This window comes from Helianthus annuus, chromosome 13 (genome assembly GCF_002127325.2).
Source record: "Helianthus annuus cultivar XRQ/B chromosome 13, HanXRQr2.0-SUNRISE, whole genome shotgun sequence".
NCBI lineage: Eukaryota > Viridiplantae > Streptophyta > Magnoliopsida > Asterales > Asteraceae > Helianthus > Helianthus annuus.
In genome coordinates this window covers 148203074-148219689 of record NC_035445.2, presented here as the reverse complement: position 1 = coordinate 148219689, position 16616 = coordinate 148203074, and the positions used below count along the sequence as shown (strand labels likewise).

At 37.0% G+C, this 16616-nt stretch overlaps 1 protein-coding gene across 1 annotated transcript; it reads left to right on the top strand.

Annotated features, from left to right (window-relative positions):
* The first annotated feature begins 8770 nt into the window (after positions 1–8770).
* LOC110901927 lies at positions 8771–12696 on the top strand. The gene is made up of 2 exons (XM_022148684.1): positions 8771–8798; positions 12086–12696. Exons 1-2 carry the CDS (start codon positions 8771–8773, stop codon positions 12694–12696), a joined length of 639 nt encoding a protein of 212 aa, XP_022004376.1.
* Positions 12697–16616: the final 3920 nt, after the last annotated feature.

Sequence of the window (16616 nt, the reverse complement as noted above, 5' to 3'; positions counted from 1 at the left end):
TTTTTACACATTTAGTAAGTTTGTTCGGGATATAAACATAAGCAAGTTTGAATTTTACTTATTTCGTGGGGAACACTACTTGGATATATAGGTAACATATGAAATCTCGTTTGAAAGGTCTCTTATTCTGAAATACTAGGTCTTTATACTCAGTGATATCTGGGGTATTATTCCGGGACTTCTTCTGAATGGAAGTTCTGACCTAGTCCTCGAATAATACTTTCCGCATTGCTTGAAACATAACATCGCCCTCAGCAAATTGATTAAACAATAAAATTGATAATCATTGCTGTTGTAAAAAAGATCCTCTAAAGGGGACACACCGAAAAGACGACACGGAAGTATCGACCTGAGCTCTCACGGCCCTCGCATTTAACCCCTTACAGATATCATCTGTGGTATACTCACCTGTAAGACTGAATGTTAGGATTCTGGATACGGGAGTATATTCAAGAGGTGGGACACATGAATGAGTTTAAGTTCTTAATTCACCTAATTCGTATCCTGATCAGATTGAAAATTGTGTGAGAATTTAAGTGGACCAGTATATCGACAATCTACATGAATTGTTTAATTCTGAGTATGAATTAAAGCTTAACGGTACTAGTGACTTGTTTGATAACTGATATGATTCTCTAACACGCTCATCAAAAAAATGTTTGTAAATAGTTTACATTCTGCAATTTAAGTTTCTGTATTTCATTTCCTATTTTAGAAACCTTATTAAAAATCCAAAAAGATTTTTCATTTCTGCTTTATTTTCCGACAAACCAGAGTAGAAAGTTGATTGTCTGAATCTCAAAGTTGAAAGCTGATGCAGGAAGTTTCTGAACTGGAAGATGAGGAGAGCTTATCTTGATAAAATCTGTTTAATGAAAAGTCAAAAACAAGTTCATTAAATTGAAACTTGTTATTTTCTGAAATTGATTGAAAATTGTTGAACTAAATCAGTTTGATCTGTCTGAAATCAACTAAGGTCATTAAATTGGACTTGGTAGATTAATTGAGTAATCGCGGTCATTAACTTGGACCTGAATACTTGAGTGGATTTCTAAAACTGATAGATATTGTGAGTCATTATTGAAAATCAATAGATTGTAATGTTATATGTTTGAGAAACAGGTTGTGGATTTCAAAATCCCCACGACACCAAGATGACAAAGTTTGAACCAGAAATTCAAGTCCTAGCATACAGAGAGGGGGAGTCTGTGAAAGGGGGAGTCAGAATTCTGGATCAACAGTCAAAGGGGAGATTGAAGATAGAGTGTTTACATGTGAAGACAAGTTTGGAAAGAGACCAAGACTGAAGACTCGACGCCGAAGACTTCATCAACATCCAAGGGGGGAGTCTGTTGGTGCACTGAATGTCTGTTTACTACGTCTTAATCAAGTCTTAGGTCTAGATAGGTTGTTTAGGAGTTGGAAATGAAAAAGTGGGATTTATGTTGTAATTCCGCTTGAAATGACATGTTAGTCATTTCAAGCGAAATTAGGTCTAAGCTTGTGATTCCGCTCCAAAGTTAACCAAGAGATTCCGCTTGAGTGAATACATAGGTATTCCGCTTGAACTGGTTGTGTAGTTTCAAGCGGAATCAGACACACTATATATAGGTGTGTTGTGTTGTTATTTTCATTAGTTGGAGCGGAATCTGATCATTGTTTAGGAGACGAGGTGCTGCCAAAATTTGTTCAGAAACACGTGTAAAGTCTCGGAAAAGCAATAGAAAGAAAGTTAAAAAGGATCTAAGTTGTATTGACGTTGCTTACTTTGATTCCGCCTTAGTATTCGATGATGAACTGCCTTTACTGACTGTTTAGGGTCACGTACACGGTCCAACAGGTGAAACGGTACGTAGGTTGTGTGGCGAAGAGGCGGAAGATTCGGATCATCTTTTCACCGCATGCTATGTTGCCGGGGTGATATGGAATATGGTAAGCAACTGGTGTAAGATCCACACATTTTTGCGTCTGGAATCAGGGATCTCTTTAGCATTAATAAGAATCTGCGGTTGTCGGGCTGCATGGAACAAGTGGTGCTAGGCATTGTGCTGGTGACGTGTTGGGGGATTTGGAAGTGTCGAAATGAGATAGTATTTTCCGGAAAAAGAGTCCAATTGATCAGATTTTGGCGAGATTCAGACGATGGCGTTCTTATGGTACGAAAATAGGAAAAGTAGATCGGATCTTGACTGGGAAAAGTGGCGTTCCTTCACAATAGTCTAAGGTTACATGAAAGGCCTCAGTTAGTCAGATTTATCTTAACTAACATTAATATTATTTTACGTAAAGACATAATTAGTATGTCTTTAAAAAAAAAAGAGGTGAAGATTATCAAAATGCGAGAACTACTGGGCGTCAAAGATCTCGTGGGTCCAGATCAGAAGAGTCCAGATCGGATTTACTAGGTGATTGTTGGCATAATCCAATGAAAAATCCGAAGGTGGAGAAAATATTGCAATATTTCAAAGGGAAAAGTCAAGGTAAAATTATTTGAGTTTGAAGTTATTTAGTATTTATTAGTCTATTATTTAAATTGTTTAAGTTTATTAGTTTGTTATAAATACTAATTCTGATAGGATAAGAATTGGTAAGAGTAGGTATAAATGGATTATTTGGGAGGCTAACACTGTTCGATGCTGAAAATGCATCTTTTGAATTAATAAAATGTTTATCTCTTTTCTTTTGTTACATAACTGTACTTAGGATTGTTCTCCTCAGTAGCAATTAGAATATGATAATTTTATACCATGTACTTAATTTTATACTATGTACTTAATTCTAGTAGTTTAATAAATAATATCTTAATTTGTTTTTTTTTTAAATCGTAAACACACACCCTCTATTTTACCAAATTCAGATTATTCTTAGTCATGAGACTAGAACTCTTAATTAAACTCATGGAGAAGAATATCACTATGTGCACATTTTGATAGCAATAGGCAAGAAACCCCTTAGTTTTAGTCAACAAGTGATGGAATTAATATTAAATCATATTTATGTTGGTGGTGGGTTATTTGGAGATTTAGAAACAACATTATTTTCTTCTAAGACAATCGGCTAAAAGATTTTCTTTTTTACCCTATCATAAAGTATCTGTATTGATGGTACCATATGGTACCATACAGTAGGAATAGAAAATTAGTTGTTTCTTGGATGGGATTCAAAATCCCCTCCTTGTAATTTAATGTTTGTATGTCTCTTTTTCTAACTTGACTAGTTTTCATAGATGCAGCCATAAAAAAAAGAGCATACAGAAAAGATAATTTTCATATTTATAATCAATCAAATCAAATTCACTCATGAAATTCTAGAAATAATATTTTACCATGTAAAGACTAATTAATCTATTTTAGAAAGGTGGAGGATATTTTTGGGAAACATATAATACAATCACATGGTGATTTATTTACAAACTAACTTAGAATCATGCATATTAGACAGGTTGAATAAGAAAAATATTAGTAAATAAGTAGCAAGGAATGCTCACAATTAGGAACTATAATATATATATTAAATAACATCATGATGTCTATAGCGATCTTGTTTGTTTCTAGCCACAAACTTTTTTTACTTTTTGTTTAACCACTAATATTGTTTTTTTTTAACGGCCAACAGAAATTTATTTATTCATTCAACTAGCCAGCGGCTAGACACCACATGTACAGAAAAGATTACACCAAAACCTGGCCTAATCGGCCAACACCAAACCATGTTACATTACAAAATTAAAACTGCGCCAATCACTCCACGACCATCCTGGTGATCTCATCCGGTTCCTTATCCACAGATAGACCATAGCTTTAATTTCTTCCACAACCTTTACCACACTTGGGCTAGCTTGATTGAATATAACCTCGTTCCGCATTCTCCAAACGCTCCAAACAACAACCTGGGTAATTGCATTCAGAACCTTTTTCCTCCTTTTTGACCCATTCACAGTAAGATGTAGATCAAGAACATCTTTAAAGCTAAAGGCAATCAAAGGTGGAACCTTACACCATTGTACAATCACGCTCCAAATCGTCTGCGAGAATTGGCATGAAACGAACAGATGCTCACTTGTTTCTTCGTATTCACCGCAGAAAGGGCATCGCGTATCTCCCACATCAATGTTCCTAGCAGCCAAAGCAGCTCTTGTCGGCAATCGTTCCATTGCCGCCCTCCACGATACGACTCCAACTTTTTTTGGTATGCTATTATTCCAAAGAAATACATATTCCGGGATGTTTCGATTATACATTGCAGCTTTATTCTTGATGTCCGCCACCGAAAAACCCACCGAAGGACGTAACTTCCATATCCATTCATCTCGTCCCGTAGCCACATTAAAACTGGATATTAAGGCTGTGAGGTTTTGTAGCTGTAGCTCCTCAGCATTGTTCATAACCGACCTGTTCCAAACCCACGTGATATTCACACCGGTGGTGTCCCATATAACCCTATCCACAATACTACACAACTTTTCTTTTTCCAACGCAAAAAGAAGAGGGAATGCCATGTACAGGGGTTGATTTCCGATCCAGTAATCTAACCAGAAAGCTGCCATAGACTCGGTACCGACTTTACACCATATCAGTTGGTCAAGGTTAATACCTACTTGGTTTAGGTGAGTTCGAACTCCAACAATTTGCTTCCAAGGCCCGGGTATCGTAACCTTTGCCGGTATTGATGCCCAAGATCTTGCGTTATGGTGTATTGCCCATATGACTCTTCTCCAAAACCCATCTTTATCTACCTTAAATCTCCACCACCATTTCGACAACATTGCCAAGTTGGCATCTCGTAATGATCCGAAGCCTAAACCCCCATATTCGGTCGGGGCGATAACCTTCTCCCATGCTAACCAACTTGTATATGAGTTGTCATCCGAACCATTCCAAAAGAAATTCCTCCTAATCCTTTCCAACGTATCCAACACATTTGACGGAGCTTTATACAACGAGAAATAGTAAGTCGGTAGTGAGTTTAATACCGACTTAAGTAAAGTGATTCTTCCACCGTACGAGAGATTTTTTGCCTTCCACAATGACAACCTGTTTCTAAACACATCAACAACCGGTTTCCAATTGCGTGCCAAGTTCATATTTGCTCCAACCACCAAACCCAAGTGTTTTACAGGAAAGGAACCTTTTTTACACTTCATAAAGTCTGCCATCTGCTGCACATCATCATCATTTACCCCCACCCCAAACATGGTACACTTAGAAAGGTTTATTTTTAACCCAGACGCCAAGTAAAAACACCTTAAAATTCTGCGTAGATTAAGTGCATTTTCAGTCGACCATCTACCCAGGAAAACGACGTCATCGGCGTAAATGAGATGAGACAAATTTGGACCATTTCTTGTGCAGCGAAACCCTTCAAATATACCTTCCGATACGGCCTTTTTCATAATTCCGGTGAGCGCCTCCATGGCAATGACAAACAGGAACGGAGACAAAGGATCTCCTTGGCGTAGACCACGGTAGCATGCGAATTCCATGGTCGGCGAACCATTCACCAATACCGAGGCTCTAGCCGACACGAGAGTAGCCATAATCCAAGTCCTCCACCGATTCGGAAAATTCATTTGTTCCATAACCGAGTCTAGGAAATTACAATTTAGAGAATCATAAGCTTTATGGATATCAACCTTAAACATCATACCCGACTTTTTTGACTTCTTCAACCATGCGATTACTTCATTTAGAATGAGGGGCCCGTCAGTGATGTTTCTTCCCGCCAAGAACGCCGACTGTTCCTCCGATATGAGTTTCCCAACAACCTTTCGGAGCCGATTTACTAAGACTTTTGAGATCGCTTTGTTAATGACACCGATTAGGCTAATGGGCCGGAAGTCCGTAGGAGAGATAGGATCTTTTACTTTCGGGATTAGAGCCAAAAAAGAAGACGTGCAACATCCATTAATGGACCCTTTGACATAGAATTCTTGAAAAAGTTTAAAGAAATCACTGTGGAAAAGATCCCAGTTCTTTTTTATAAACTTGAAATTGAATCCATCTGGTCCCGGGGCCCGATCTCCAACGCAGTCCCAAATTGCTTCTTTTATCTCCAGAACTGTGAAGGGCTCAACAAGGGTAGCAGCATCAACTTCCGACAGAGAGTTTAGGTTATGACACATTATAGCAGGCCTGGAAGTCATTGGCTCAGTATATTGGTTTGAGAAAAATTCAAAAAACCTTTCTTTTATTTCCACTGGATTTGTAACCCAAGATCCATTTATCCTGAGGCCATTAATACGATTGTTGCTGATGTTGGAGTTAATAACGCTGTGGTAAAAAGCTGAATTTTCGTCACCTTCCAAAGCCCAACGAGTCCTAGATTTTTGCCGATCATCCATTAATTTCCTTCGGTCCGCCTCCATCACTACATTGATACATTCTGATCTTTCATTAAGCTCACCATCATTTAAGGGCCTAACCTCAGCCAAAGATTCTAAGACTTGAATGCGGTTTTTCTTCTCCAGGTATTCCTTGCCCGATCTATCCTTTTCAATTTTCAGCCAAGCTTTGATACTATTCTTCAGCCACCTTAGTTTTACTGACAAAGCCAAATCAGCGGGACCATTGAAATTGAAAGACATGCACTTACTTTTCACCATATCCGTGAAGCCTGGGATCTCCATCCAAGAATTATAATACCTAAACGGAATATGACCGAAATCCGTAGGCGTAGTAGATAATAGTATAGGTCGATGATCCGATGCAGCCCGGTTAAGGGCTTGAACCGAGGCCGAAGACCACATTTCCATAAAGCCACAACATACTAAGAACCGGTCCAGTTTGCTTAATTTATCTCCGCGATCTGAGATATACGTAAACCTACCGCCCCCCATCTGATATTCACAGAGACCAGCAGCCAGGATGAATTGATTGAAAGCCTCTGCATTGGATGCAACAAACTCTGAATTGAGCCGTTCCGACTCATCCCTAACTTCATTGAAATCTCCCATAAAAACCCACAAACCCTGCATCGAATTCTTAATATTCACCAGATTAGCCCAAATGTTCCTGCGTTCGGAAGCACTATTAGAAGCATATACATTCATCAAATTGATGCGGACACCGGATTGCCTGATAAAGCCTGACAATACTAAAAAGAACCGATCTTTCACCACGCTATCACATGAGAATAATGCAGGGTTCCAGAGACAAGCCAACCCCCCAGAACGACCTACGGCATCTACCACTTCTAAATTAAAAGCGGATCGCCCCCAAAAACCATTAAACATAAATCTGGCTGTATCCTCCAACTTAGTCTCCTGGATAGCTAAAAAATGGACACCGTATGTAGTTTTTATTCCCCGAATCCAATCGGTTTTACGGGTATCCCGTACCCCCCTTAAGTTAATCGAAAGAAAATTCATTGTAAACCAGTGGAGACACCTTCACCTTGAATGAGATTCAAAGTAGCTTCTTCATACCTTTGCAAATCGATACCAACCTTGACACCAATACTAGCCGTAGCAATGAACTCTCTTCGAGATTCAGATTCCACATCAACTGAATTGCCTCTGGGGCCAGGCGAATGATGCATCACCGATTGGGGTAGTACCGACTGTTGCTGATGGACCTCCCCACCGAACGGAGGGGACTCCGTTGCTTGATTTTCCTCACCCGAGAAGACATCTTCACAGACCGATTGGTTGAAGAGGGTAGGCCTGTTCAAGTCAAAGGAGCCATCTACACTATTCTGGTGGTGAGATTGACAAAAACTCCTAGAAGGTGGACCCTGCATGGACCCTGTGGAAGGTGGGCACCGATTTGCCCTGGGTCTCTTACCAAGCCCAATCAGGGGTGTTGGGCCTTCCTTGGATCCAGGTTCTTTAGTGTGAAATTCTCTTTCATCCAACTGGTGGGTACCACCATCCAATATCCCAGCCGCCTCATTTATTGGTCCCACACCATTATTACAATCCCCATGTGAGATATTTTCCCCATGCAAGCCATGCGGTTTCATCATCGGTTCACGAACAGACTTTTCCATGCCAGCCGACTTCTCGCATTCCAATTGATCATCAATTGGCAACTCTTCGTAATCCCGATCGTTTTGAGACTCCGATGTTGGCCGGAAATCCCCTTCCGGCTCGGGCTGACATTCCGTCGGAGGGATGAACTCACCTTCCTCAAAGTCACCGAATTTTTGGTTATTTTCTTCATTATTCTCACCAACCGAGAACCCATCGGAGTCATCTGACATGTCTCCGCCGGGGTCACCCTGAGAAAACTCCCCATCCAGATCAGGTTTCCAAATTTCAAAGTCTTCTGTGACCCAGACCACATACCTCCTCTCTTCCCAGTTCAAAACCATTGACTCTTCAATACGTCTCCCATGGGGCACCAACACAAGAACTGAGCTGTGCGAGTTATCCAAAGATTGCCAAGAGAATGGAGAACTCTGCAGCACCATACCATACAGACCTCCAATTCGGTCAAATAATGAATTATCTCTAAGATGTACCGGAATCCCAGTGATCCGGAGTTTCGCAATACGATCCATTGGAAGATCCTCCCCTTTCCAGACGTGGAACCGGCTGAAGACACTAGATAAACATTCCGTGTGATTAGTCATGACTTCTTTGACCATACCTGGATTGCCTAGGGTGAGTAGAAAACTCAGGCCACCAATATACGATAGGCCAAAATCTCTCAAACCACCATTACTCAGGATTTGATTTAAACTATTAAAGGACCTGAGGTCTTTTACAACACCATGAATAGATCTCCCCATACAGTGTAACGGATACTTCGAGCCTTTACCGTCTACCGTAATGGTCTTGGAGCCCAGGTTATTAATCTGTACGTCCTTTTGAAACAGGTTTGCAAAAGAGACTCCTTCCTTAAACGTTGCATTCCCAGAGGAGGAACCATTCTTATTCTGTGAGTTTAGATTAGTGGCTCCCTTTGGTTTCCATGCCTTCTCCCCGACGACCTTAGACGTATAATAACCACTAATATTGTAGTAGCATGTTTGCCATGTATATTGTCTTAATAAATGTAATAAAATAATAATAATAATATACTTTTATTCTTAGATTCATATTGAATTCTTTTCGACTTTAGATTTTCTGTAATCATTATTATTGGTGGATCAAAGGTGGTTAAAAATAGAATTGCTAATTTATTAGGCTTTTACATTGTCTAGATTACCTTTTTTACACTTTTATTTATTATACCATTTCTTTTATATTAAACTAGTAATAAGCCCGCGCGCGTTGCGGCATGGGCACATCTCAAATATCGAATGTATTAGTCCAAACGTTATGTGATGCGTTAACCATACGAAAACGTATGTGTTCGACGAATTCGATTGAACTCAGTATAACCTATATAAAAATTGCGATTGAATGAAAAAATAAAGCAAATCAAATTAATACCGTATAATCATAACGTATTATATACATATTATATGGGATATATTAGATGTTTAAAAAAGGAAAAAAATACAATTTGACTCCACTCATTTCATTTCTAAACAAAATTTGCGAAAACATACATAAAAATAAGCATGAAAACGTATTATATTTGCCTTGACTTGTTTCCCAAAAAAGTTTATGTCGAAACGTAGACCAACTCAAATTAATACAGACATATACATAAAAATATGCACATAAAAATGGTTTAAACGAAAACGTATTATAGGTGACCTGACTTGCCTAAAAAATTACGTCAAAACGTAGACACACTCAAATTTATACTGATATGTACATAAAAATATGCATATAAGAAACTGTTTTTTTTTAAGTAAAAGAATGAAAGAGATAAACAAAAGAATTTAACAAACATAAGTTAGTGATGGAAAATTAAATTAGTAAAAAGGTAAGGATTAAAAACACCAAATACCGCGATAATAAAAATAAAAGAGGGACTAAAATAGAAAACTCTAAAAATAAAAGGACAACCAAAGCCGATGGAAACCCACCGACTTTGGTTTTTAAGATATAGAAGAATAACATTAAAAGATAACTATAGCCGCTCCAATTGTTTTTTTTAAATCTTTTGAAGTTTCGAATTAATCCATACACTATAAATAATATACGTTTTAACCCAATAATTTTATTTCATAATTCTCGTTCTTTATTTTTTTTAGAAAAAAAAAACTAAATAACCGATATGAATTCTTACGAAAACTGCGTAACACAATGTCACCACCATCATTTTTCCGTTCGTTCATTTGGGTCGCTACACCAAGTCACTATTTTTTTTCTTCTAATTGTTTTATTTTGTGTTTTGTTGTTACATTTATATATTGCAGTTTCATATGGTTTGTTTCATACGAAGATTCTCCGCCGCAACGCGTGATAGGAAAATCCTAGTTTATTATAAAACCATATTTTGAGATAAGATATTATTTGAACATAATTTAATATAAACTATTACTTAGGACCCGTGCGTTGCGGCAAAGTCATTTAACGTAAAAACGTTGAACCATGCGCACACGTTACATGTGTTAAGTCGCCAACTTTAAACCAAAACGTAAAACATTATCATAGAAATGTTGTTATATTTATTTGATTGTTGTTCATATGTATGAATTAGTGTTAATAATAATTATAATTCGAACTTCAAAGATTTAGTAGTACTTTGATTTGATTGTAATAACTATTTCTTATTAAAGAAGTTATGAAATTTGTTAATATATTCTTTTATGTTACATATTTAAAATTTTATGTTCATCAATGTAAAAAAAAAAATATTGAAATGAAGGGTGGAGTTTGACTCATAAAAATGGTGGTGATTGATGAATTGGGAATTAGTAGAGGGAGGGGCTAGAGTGGTGGTTTAGAGTTTAGAGCAATTAAATGAATGAAAAAAATGAATAGTATTATTGTGAGGGAAGAGAAATTTGCCAAATTAAGGATGGTAAATTTTTATTAGTAATGTTTTTTTCATTTCATTAACTTTAATAAATTAAGTAATATAATACAGATTAGCTAATGAAATAAGTGAAGCGACAAAAAATTGTGGGTTTTGTTGATGCATTACGGTGTGGATGGCGCTAGTGACGTTTGAGACCATTCGGCCTACGAGATGCTAGTGATGCGTACGAGAATGACATCATGATGATGTCATGATTATTCATAACTTGCAAACAAATATCAATTATGCATGACTTACATGTGTAGTGTTATTTCTGATAGTATAGATATAACATTCTTGTCATTTATAGAGATAGGCTTAGGGTGTAAGGAGTGGTTAAACACTTTGGAGTGGTAAACTAAAAAAGCGATCAATCAGAGTGCGCCATGTCAATCAGTGAAAAATGTTTAAACATTGGTGAAAAGTGTTGGCAATGGTTTAGACATTTGATAAAGTGGTAAACGTTTTTTTTTTTAAAAAGGAAAAAGTGTGATTGGTTGAGAGATGGAATGGACCCCACCCACACACCCCCTCTCTCTTTCTTCCTCCCCTTACCGATTCGGCATGCCACCACCGATTTGGCAAACTTTGGTGATTAAACACTTGTTGGCGGTGGTGTTTACCGATCGGTAAAGGGGTTTGCCACCCTTTACCGATCACCACACCGTACACCCTTATAGTGGTGTAACTTGACCAAAAGTTTCGGGAACGGAAAGTCATGGGACTCAATTTATATATTGTATAAATATTTAGACAAATAATTGGGGGGCGGTCCTTTATAGTTTGAAAACTTTCGGACGAAAAATCGAAAATTTTACACTTTTAACCAAAACTTTGGGTGGGGGTGTGCAACCCCTCGGTTTCCATTAAGCTCCTCCCCTGTAGGCTTGCAAGAGCACTAGAGAGAGAAACTAGAGAGTTGAAAGCTTGATTTTGTATATTGTAACGAAACTCTGCTCGATCTAATACACGAACCCGTTAAACGTCGAATCTTTGTGTAATGTTGTTTCTCTCGCTCGGTTTGTGTCGTAACGAGGATTGGCATTCGTTACGGCATCCGAAATTACAAGAAATCATCGTAGTCCGACGATCCGTATCGGGATCTACAAGTGGTATCAGAGCGTAATTGTTTTTTATCCGAAACACGACCTTTCAGATTTACATAACTATAACATGCGACACAAACAATTAGCTGTTTAATAACCGCAATCTTTTGTGTTCTGCAGGTTACAATGAACGGGGAGACAAGTGGATATGGAAAGGATCCAGAGATGGGATGTTTTCTGTTGGTAGTGTTAAAAAAGAGCTGCAACTATCGAACCATCATGTAGGCTTTTATGCTCATGAATGGTGCAATTGGATTCCAGCGAAATGTAACATTTTTGCGTGGAGGGCGGAAATGGAAAGGCTTCCTACCAGAGTAGAACTGAGAAAAAGGAAGATCAACTTTGAAAATGAGCTTTGTGTTTTTTGTGGAGCTCAAGAGGAAACGGCGAATCATCTTTTCACGGGATGTGCAATCGCTGCGGGTGTTTGGCAAGCTGTATCTACATGGTGCGGTATTCCTCACATTTTTGCATTCACGGTAAAGGATTTGTTGGAAATGCACAAGTTGATTCCTATGTCGGCTAGAAGAAAAGAAGTCTTACGAGGAGTGATTATCATAGCTTGTTGGAGAATTTGGAAGGCGAGAAATGAGCGCATTTTTGAAGATATAAAGTCGAGTGTGGCAGAGATAGTGGCGGATTTGAAGGTCTTGGGGTTCCTTTGGTTAAAAAATAGACAAAAATCTGTATTCGTAGAATGGAAAGATTGGTGTAAATTTCAGGTTGTGTAATTGGGCTTTCGAGTGCTTCGTTCCTGTCTTAGGAATGGAGTAGCTCTTGGTGTTTTTTATAAAAGTCATCTTTCAAAAAAAAAAAATAACCGCAATCGCTATTGAAATCCATAATTCCATCTGGAAATTACATCGCACTTTCCTAGCAGTTTTCTCTATATAACCTTGCTTTAGAATCTCTCGGCTCCCACTAAATCTGCACCCAAAAAAAAAACCATGACTCAGTCCACCATAGAAATTGATATTCCTGTTGCGGAACAAGTTATCATTATCAACTCACAACCCGCAAATACCAAACTTCGCGCATTCTTCCAATGGATCACCCGCATTCTTCACATATGTGGTGGTCTAGTGGCGCCTCTCTACCGCCTTTGGGCTAACTATTATCGACAAGTACCAGCTAGGGGAGGTGCCATCATGCTCCATTCTGCAATAAGCTTTATTATTAGCGCTCTCCTTGCTTTTGTTGAGATCAAGTCGCAGGGCGTACATGGTTTCCCTTTCAAAACTCACCCTCGGTTCATCATGTTCTCGGTTACCAGTCTCATGATGTACGGCTTGGCTTCTGTAGCGGAACTTGTCATTTCCGCTGCAGGTATAGATCATACTTCCATTTATGCCACTATTGCTCACTTGGGAAAAGTGGCTTTCTTGTGCATTTTGGTGGCATCATTGGCATCTTTGTTCTATATATGATATTTGTGTACCTCTTATCGGATGATTTGTCGCATAATGTCTGCATGTATGTAATCTATATATAGTATTTCTGGCAAGATGTTAAGTTCTTCTGTAGTTCTATATTTCTATATAAGAAAAATGTTCTCTTTTTCTCCCTGGTTGTTTTCTCATGAAACTGGAGTATATGCTCCATTACAAGGATTAAGATTTGTTTTTTGTTCCTTCGTTGTCTCAGAGCTTATTTGGTCGTCAACCTGGAGAATTGTATATGCTATATATTATTTATGACCGTGTGCACGTGTATACGCTTTAGACATGTTGTCATTTGGGCTGTGTGGTGTTGTGTAGGTTAATTTGCATTTTTTAGATATGCGTGTAGAATAAGAATGATACTATTGTTTTTTTGAACGATAAAATTCTATCATTATAGAATAGGGCCAGCATATGCTGTAAAACCCAAAGTTACAATACAGAAAATAAAAGCGAAAATAAATGTCTCCCGTCGCCCATTACTTCCTTTACATTATTACATCTCTTATATTAAAATCCACCCACCTTTCCCATACTAGATTCTTAAACTTTGACCTACACTTCAACCATAAAAATGTCTCCGCTTTTATATCTTCCACAATGTTATCTCCGGCTCGTATATTTCCTTCAAATTCTCTTTTGTTTCTTGCTTTCCACAAGTTCCAAATTGTCGCTTGAAACACCATCTTCACAGTTTTCTTCCACTCTTGTGACCCTACTAGCTCATTAATGCAGCACATGGTTCTCTCGACTGGCTAGACATCAGTTGATGTTGGTAACTTCATCCAGGCGAGTATGTTCCACCAGACCGACTTCGAACTTGTACACTCACTTACCAAATGTTTGACCGATTCATCGTCCACTCCGCACCTCGAACATGTATCTTTGTCTAGCATAATACCTCTCTTCCTCAACTCACTTTTTACTGGAATTCTCCCCATTGCTGTTCTCCAGGTGAAGTAATTAGGAGAGAACCATTACAGTTTTTTTTCCAAATTAGTGTTGGTACAAAAAATATTTACTGTTTTAGTGTTCTTTAAAAACTATTTATCAAAATGTGTTTTTCATCTATTTAACTTTTACCTTTTCTATTTTTTTTATTTAACGCGATTTATTTTTATTATGCTACCACACTTTTTTTTTTATCTCAAGTCAATCCACACGAAAAAGAGCAATTACAACATATTAGACTTACCTTATTTTTTTCATTCAATAAGCCATTTACTATTTTTCGTATTCTTCCTTTTTATCCGTTCAATTCATTTTTTAATCGACCAACACATCATAATGTTTTTTACCAACTTGTTATAATTCTCTCTTTCTCTCTTTTTTTTCGTTAACCCATATCAAAGATGAGAACTATAAAGGTTATCCCAAGTAAATTTAAACAACTAACAAATATATGACTAATAATCAAACATTAAAACTTGACTTGCTAGGTTCAAATCCTAAACAACCAAAATAAAAATGTGAAATAAAAGTGAGTCGTTGTTACCGGTCTTAGTATTAAACAGAATAAAATTTTTAATCCGGTTGATATTAGAAACACGTTTGTTGAGCGACTACCCTTTTAACATGTTTTTAATATAATGTAATATTAGATATATTAATTTTTGTTCATTTTATGTAAATAACACAAACCCAAATATGAAAGTTGTAGTTTATTCTAAAAAACCATAAAACCCACCATACAATCTTTCAGTTTGACATTACTGTTCCATGGTAGAAAATTATGAAATCGCAAATAAGGTGAACGTTATAATCCTAGTGCTCCATATATTACAAATTAATATCAGGATTTCAGTCTTTCTATTCATTAAAAAATGATGATATAACAAACTAAGTCAACAAGTTAAACCAACAAGAATGCAAAATGTGATTCGAATAACATAGAAACCAATAAAAAAATACAATAAATAGTAAATGGATTGATTGAATGAAAAAAAATAAGCTGATATGTCATTTATAAAAAAATAAGTCTAATATGTTGATTAAAAAAAGGTTAAAACACAAATAGATAAAAACACTATTTTGGTAAATAGTTTTTAAAGGACACCAAAATGGTAAATATTTTTTCCACCAACACTAGTTTGGAAAAAAAAAAAACTCGAACCATTATTAATCAATTATTTTTCATTCTTTTTAATTAAAAGTTGGTATTGTAAAACAAATTATTTATCTAGTCATGACCGGCTTACAATTTTATCGGCCTAAAACAGATAACAAATTGAGGCTTTTTTCGAAAGAAAAAAATTGTTTTAGATCTTACTATTCATACATCTTCTTTGTGTGTGTATAATTCTAGATCATAAGCCTTAATGTAAGCAATATCAAAGACAAATCACCTACATATAATTTTTTTTTTTAGTTAAATGCCCGAATAGTCCTTGTGGTTTGACCTTTTTTCACCTTTAGTTTCTAACTTTCTAAAATTACAGCTATTGTCACAAACTTTTTTAATTTCGTTCCCGGATAGTCACTGACGCGGATGGGGATTAGTTTTTGGTGTTAAGTTGATATGAAATTATCAAAATACACTTAGACCCCCCGTAACGGGGCGTTTTTTTTTAAAAAAAATTGCAAAAAAACGCCGGATAACGCCGGAACCCCCATTACATGGGGCGTTTCCGGGCGTTTTTTTTGAAAAAAAATGGCTCCGGCGTGTTTATTAAAACGCTGAACAATGGTTTGAATGCCCAATCAATCAATTGAGGACATGTGGGTTTAGAGAGAGAGATGGGGTTGTGGCCGGATTTTTTGGCCGGATTTTTGGCCGGATTTTCTGGGTTTGCAGAAGGGAAGAAGAAGGGCATGAAGAAGAAGAAGAAAGGTTTTTTTTTTTAAACTTTGATATTGACACTTAGGCCCCTATACTTTTAAACTTTATTATTTTCTGTTTTGAAACATTAGGCCCTAAAGTAATTTTTTAGTATTGTATTTTTTTAATTTTCTGTATTTTACTTTCTGTTTTTTATTTTCTGTATTTTTATTTTCTTTATTTTTAAGTTCTGTTTTTAATTTTTTAGTATTGTATTTTTTTATGTTTTAAATTAAAAAAAAATAATTGGGAAATGATTGCATGGGCATTATTTGAATAATGCCCCACTACACCATTTTATGGTATAATGCCCCTTGCTGACTGTGCTGCCACATGGCGCAAAACGCCCCATGGAGGGGGCATTATAATGTTTAACCATTACGCATGGTCTTAT

What these genes read in the sequence shown, in the direction of transcription:
- LOC110901927 (XM_022148684.1), top strand. Translation starts at nt 8,771, where the DNA reads ATGGTCTTGGAGCCCAGGTTATTAATCT. An exon ending in GGAGCCCAGGTTATTAATCT is followed by an intron (nt 8,799 to 12,085) that starts GTACGTCCTTTT and finishes TGTGTTCTGCAG; the next exon opens with GTTACAATGAACGGGGAGAC.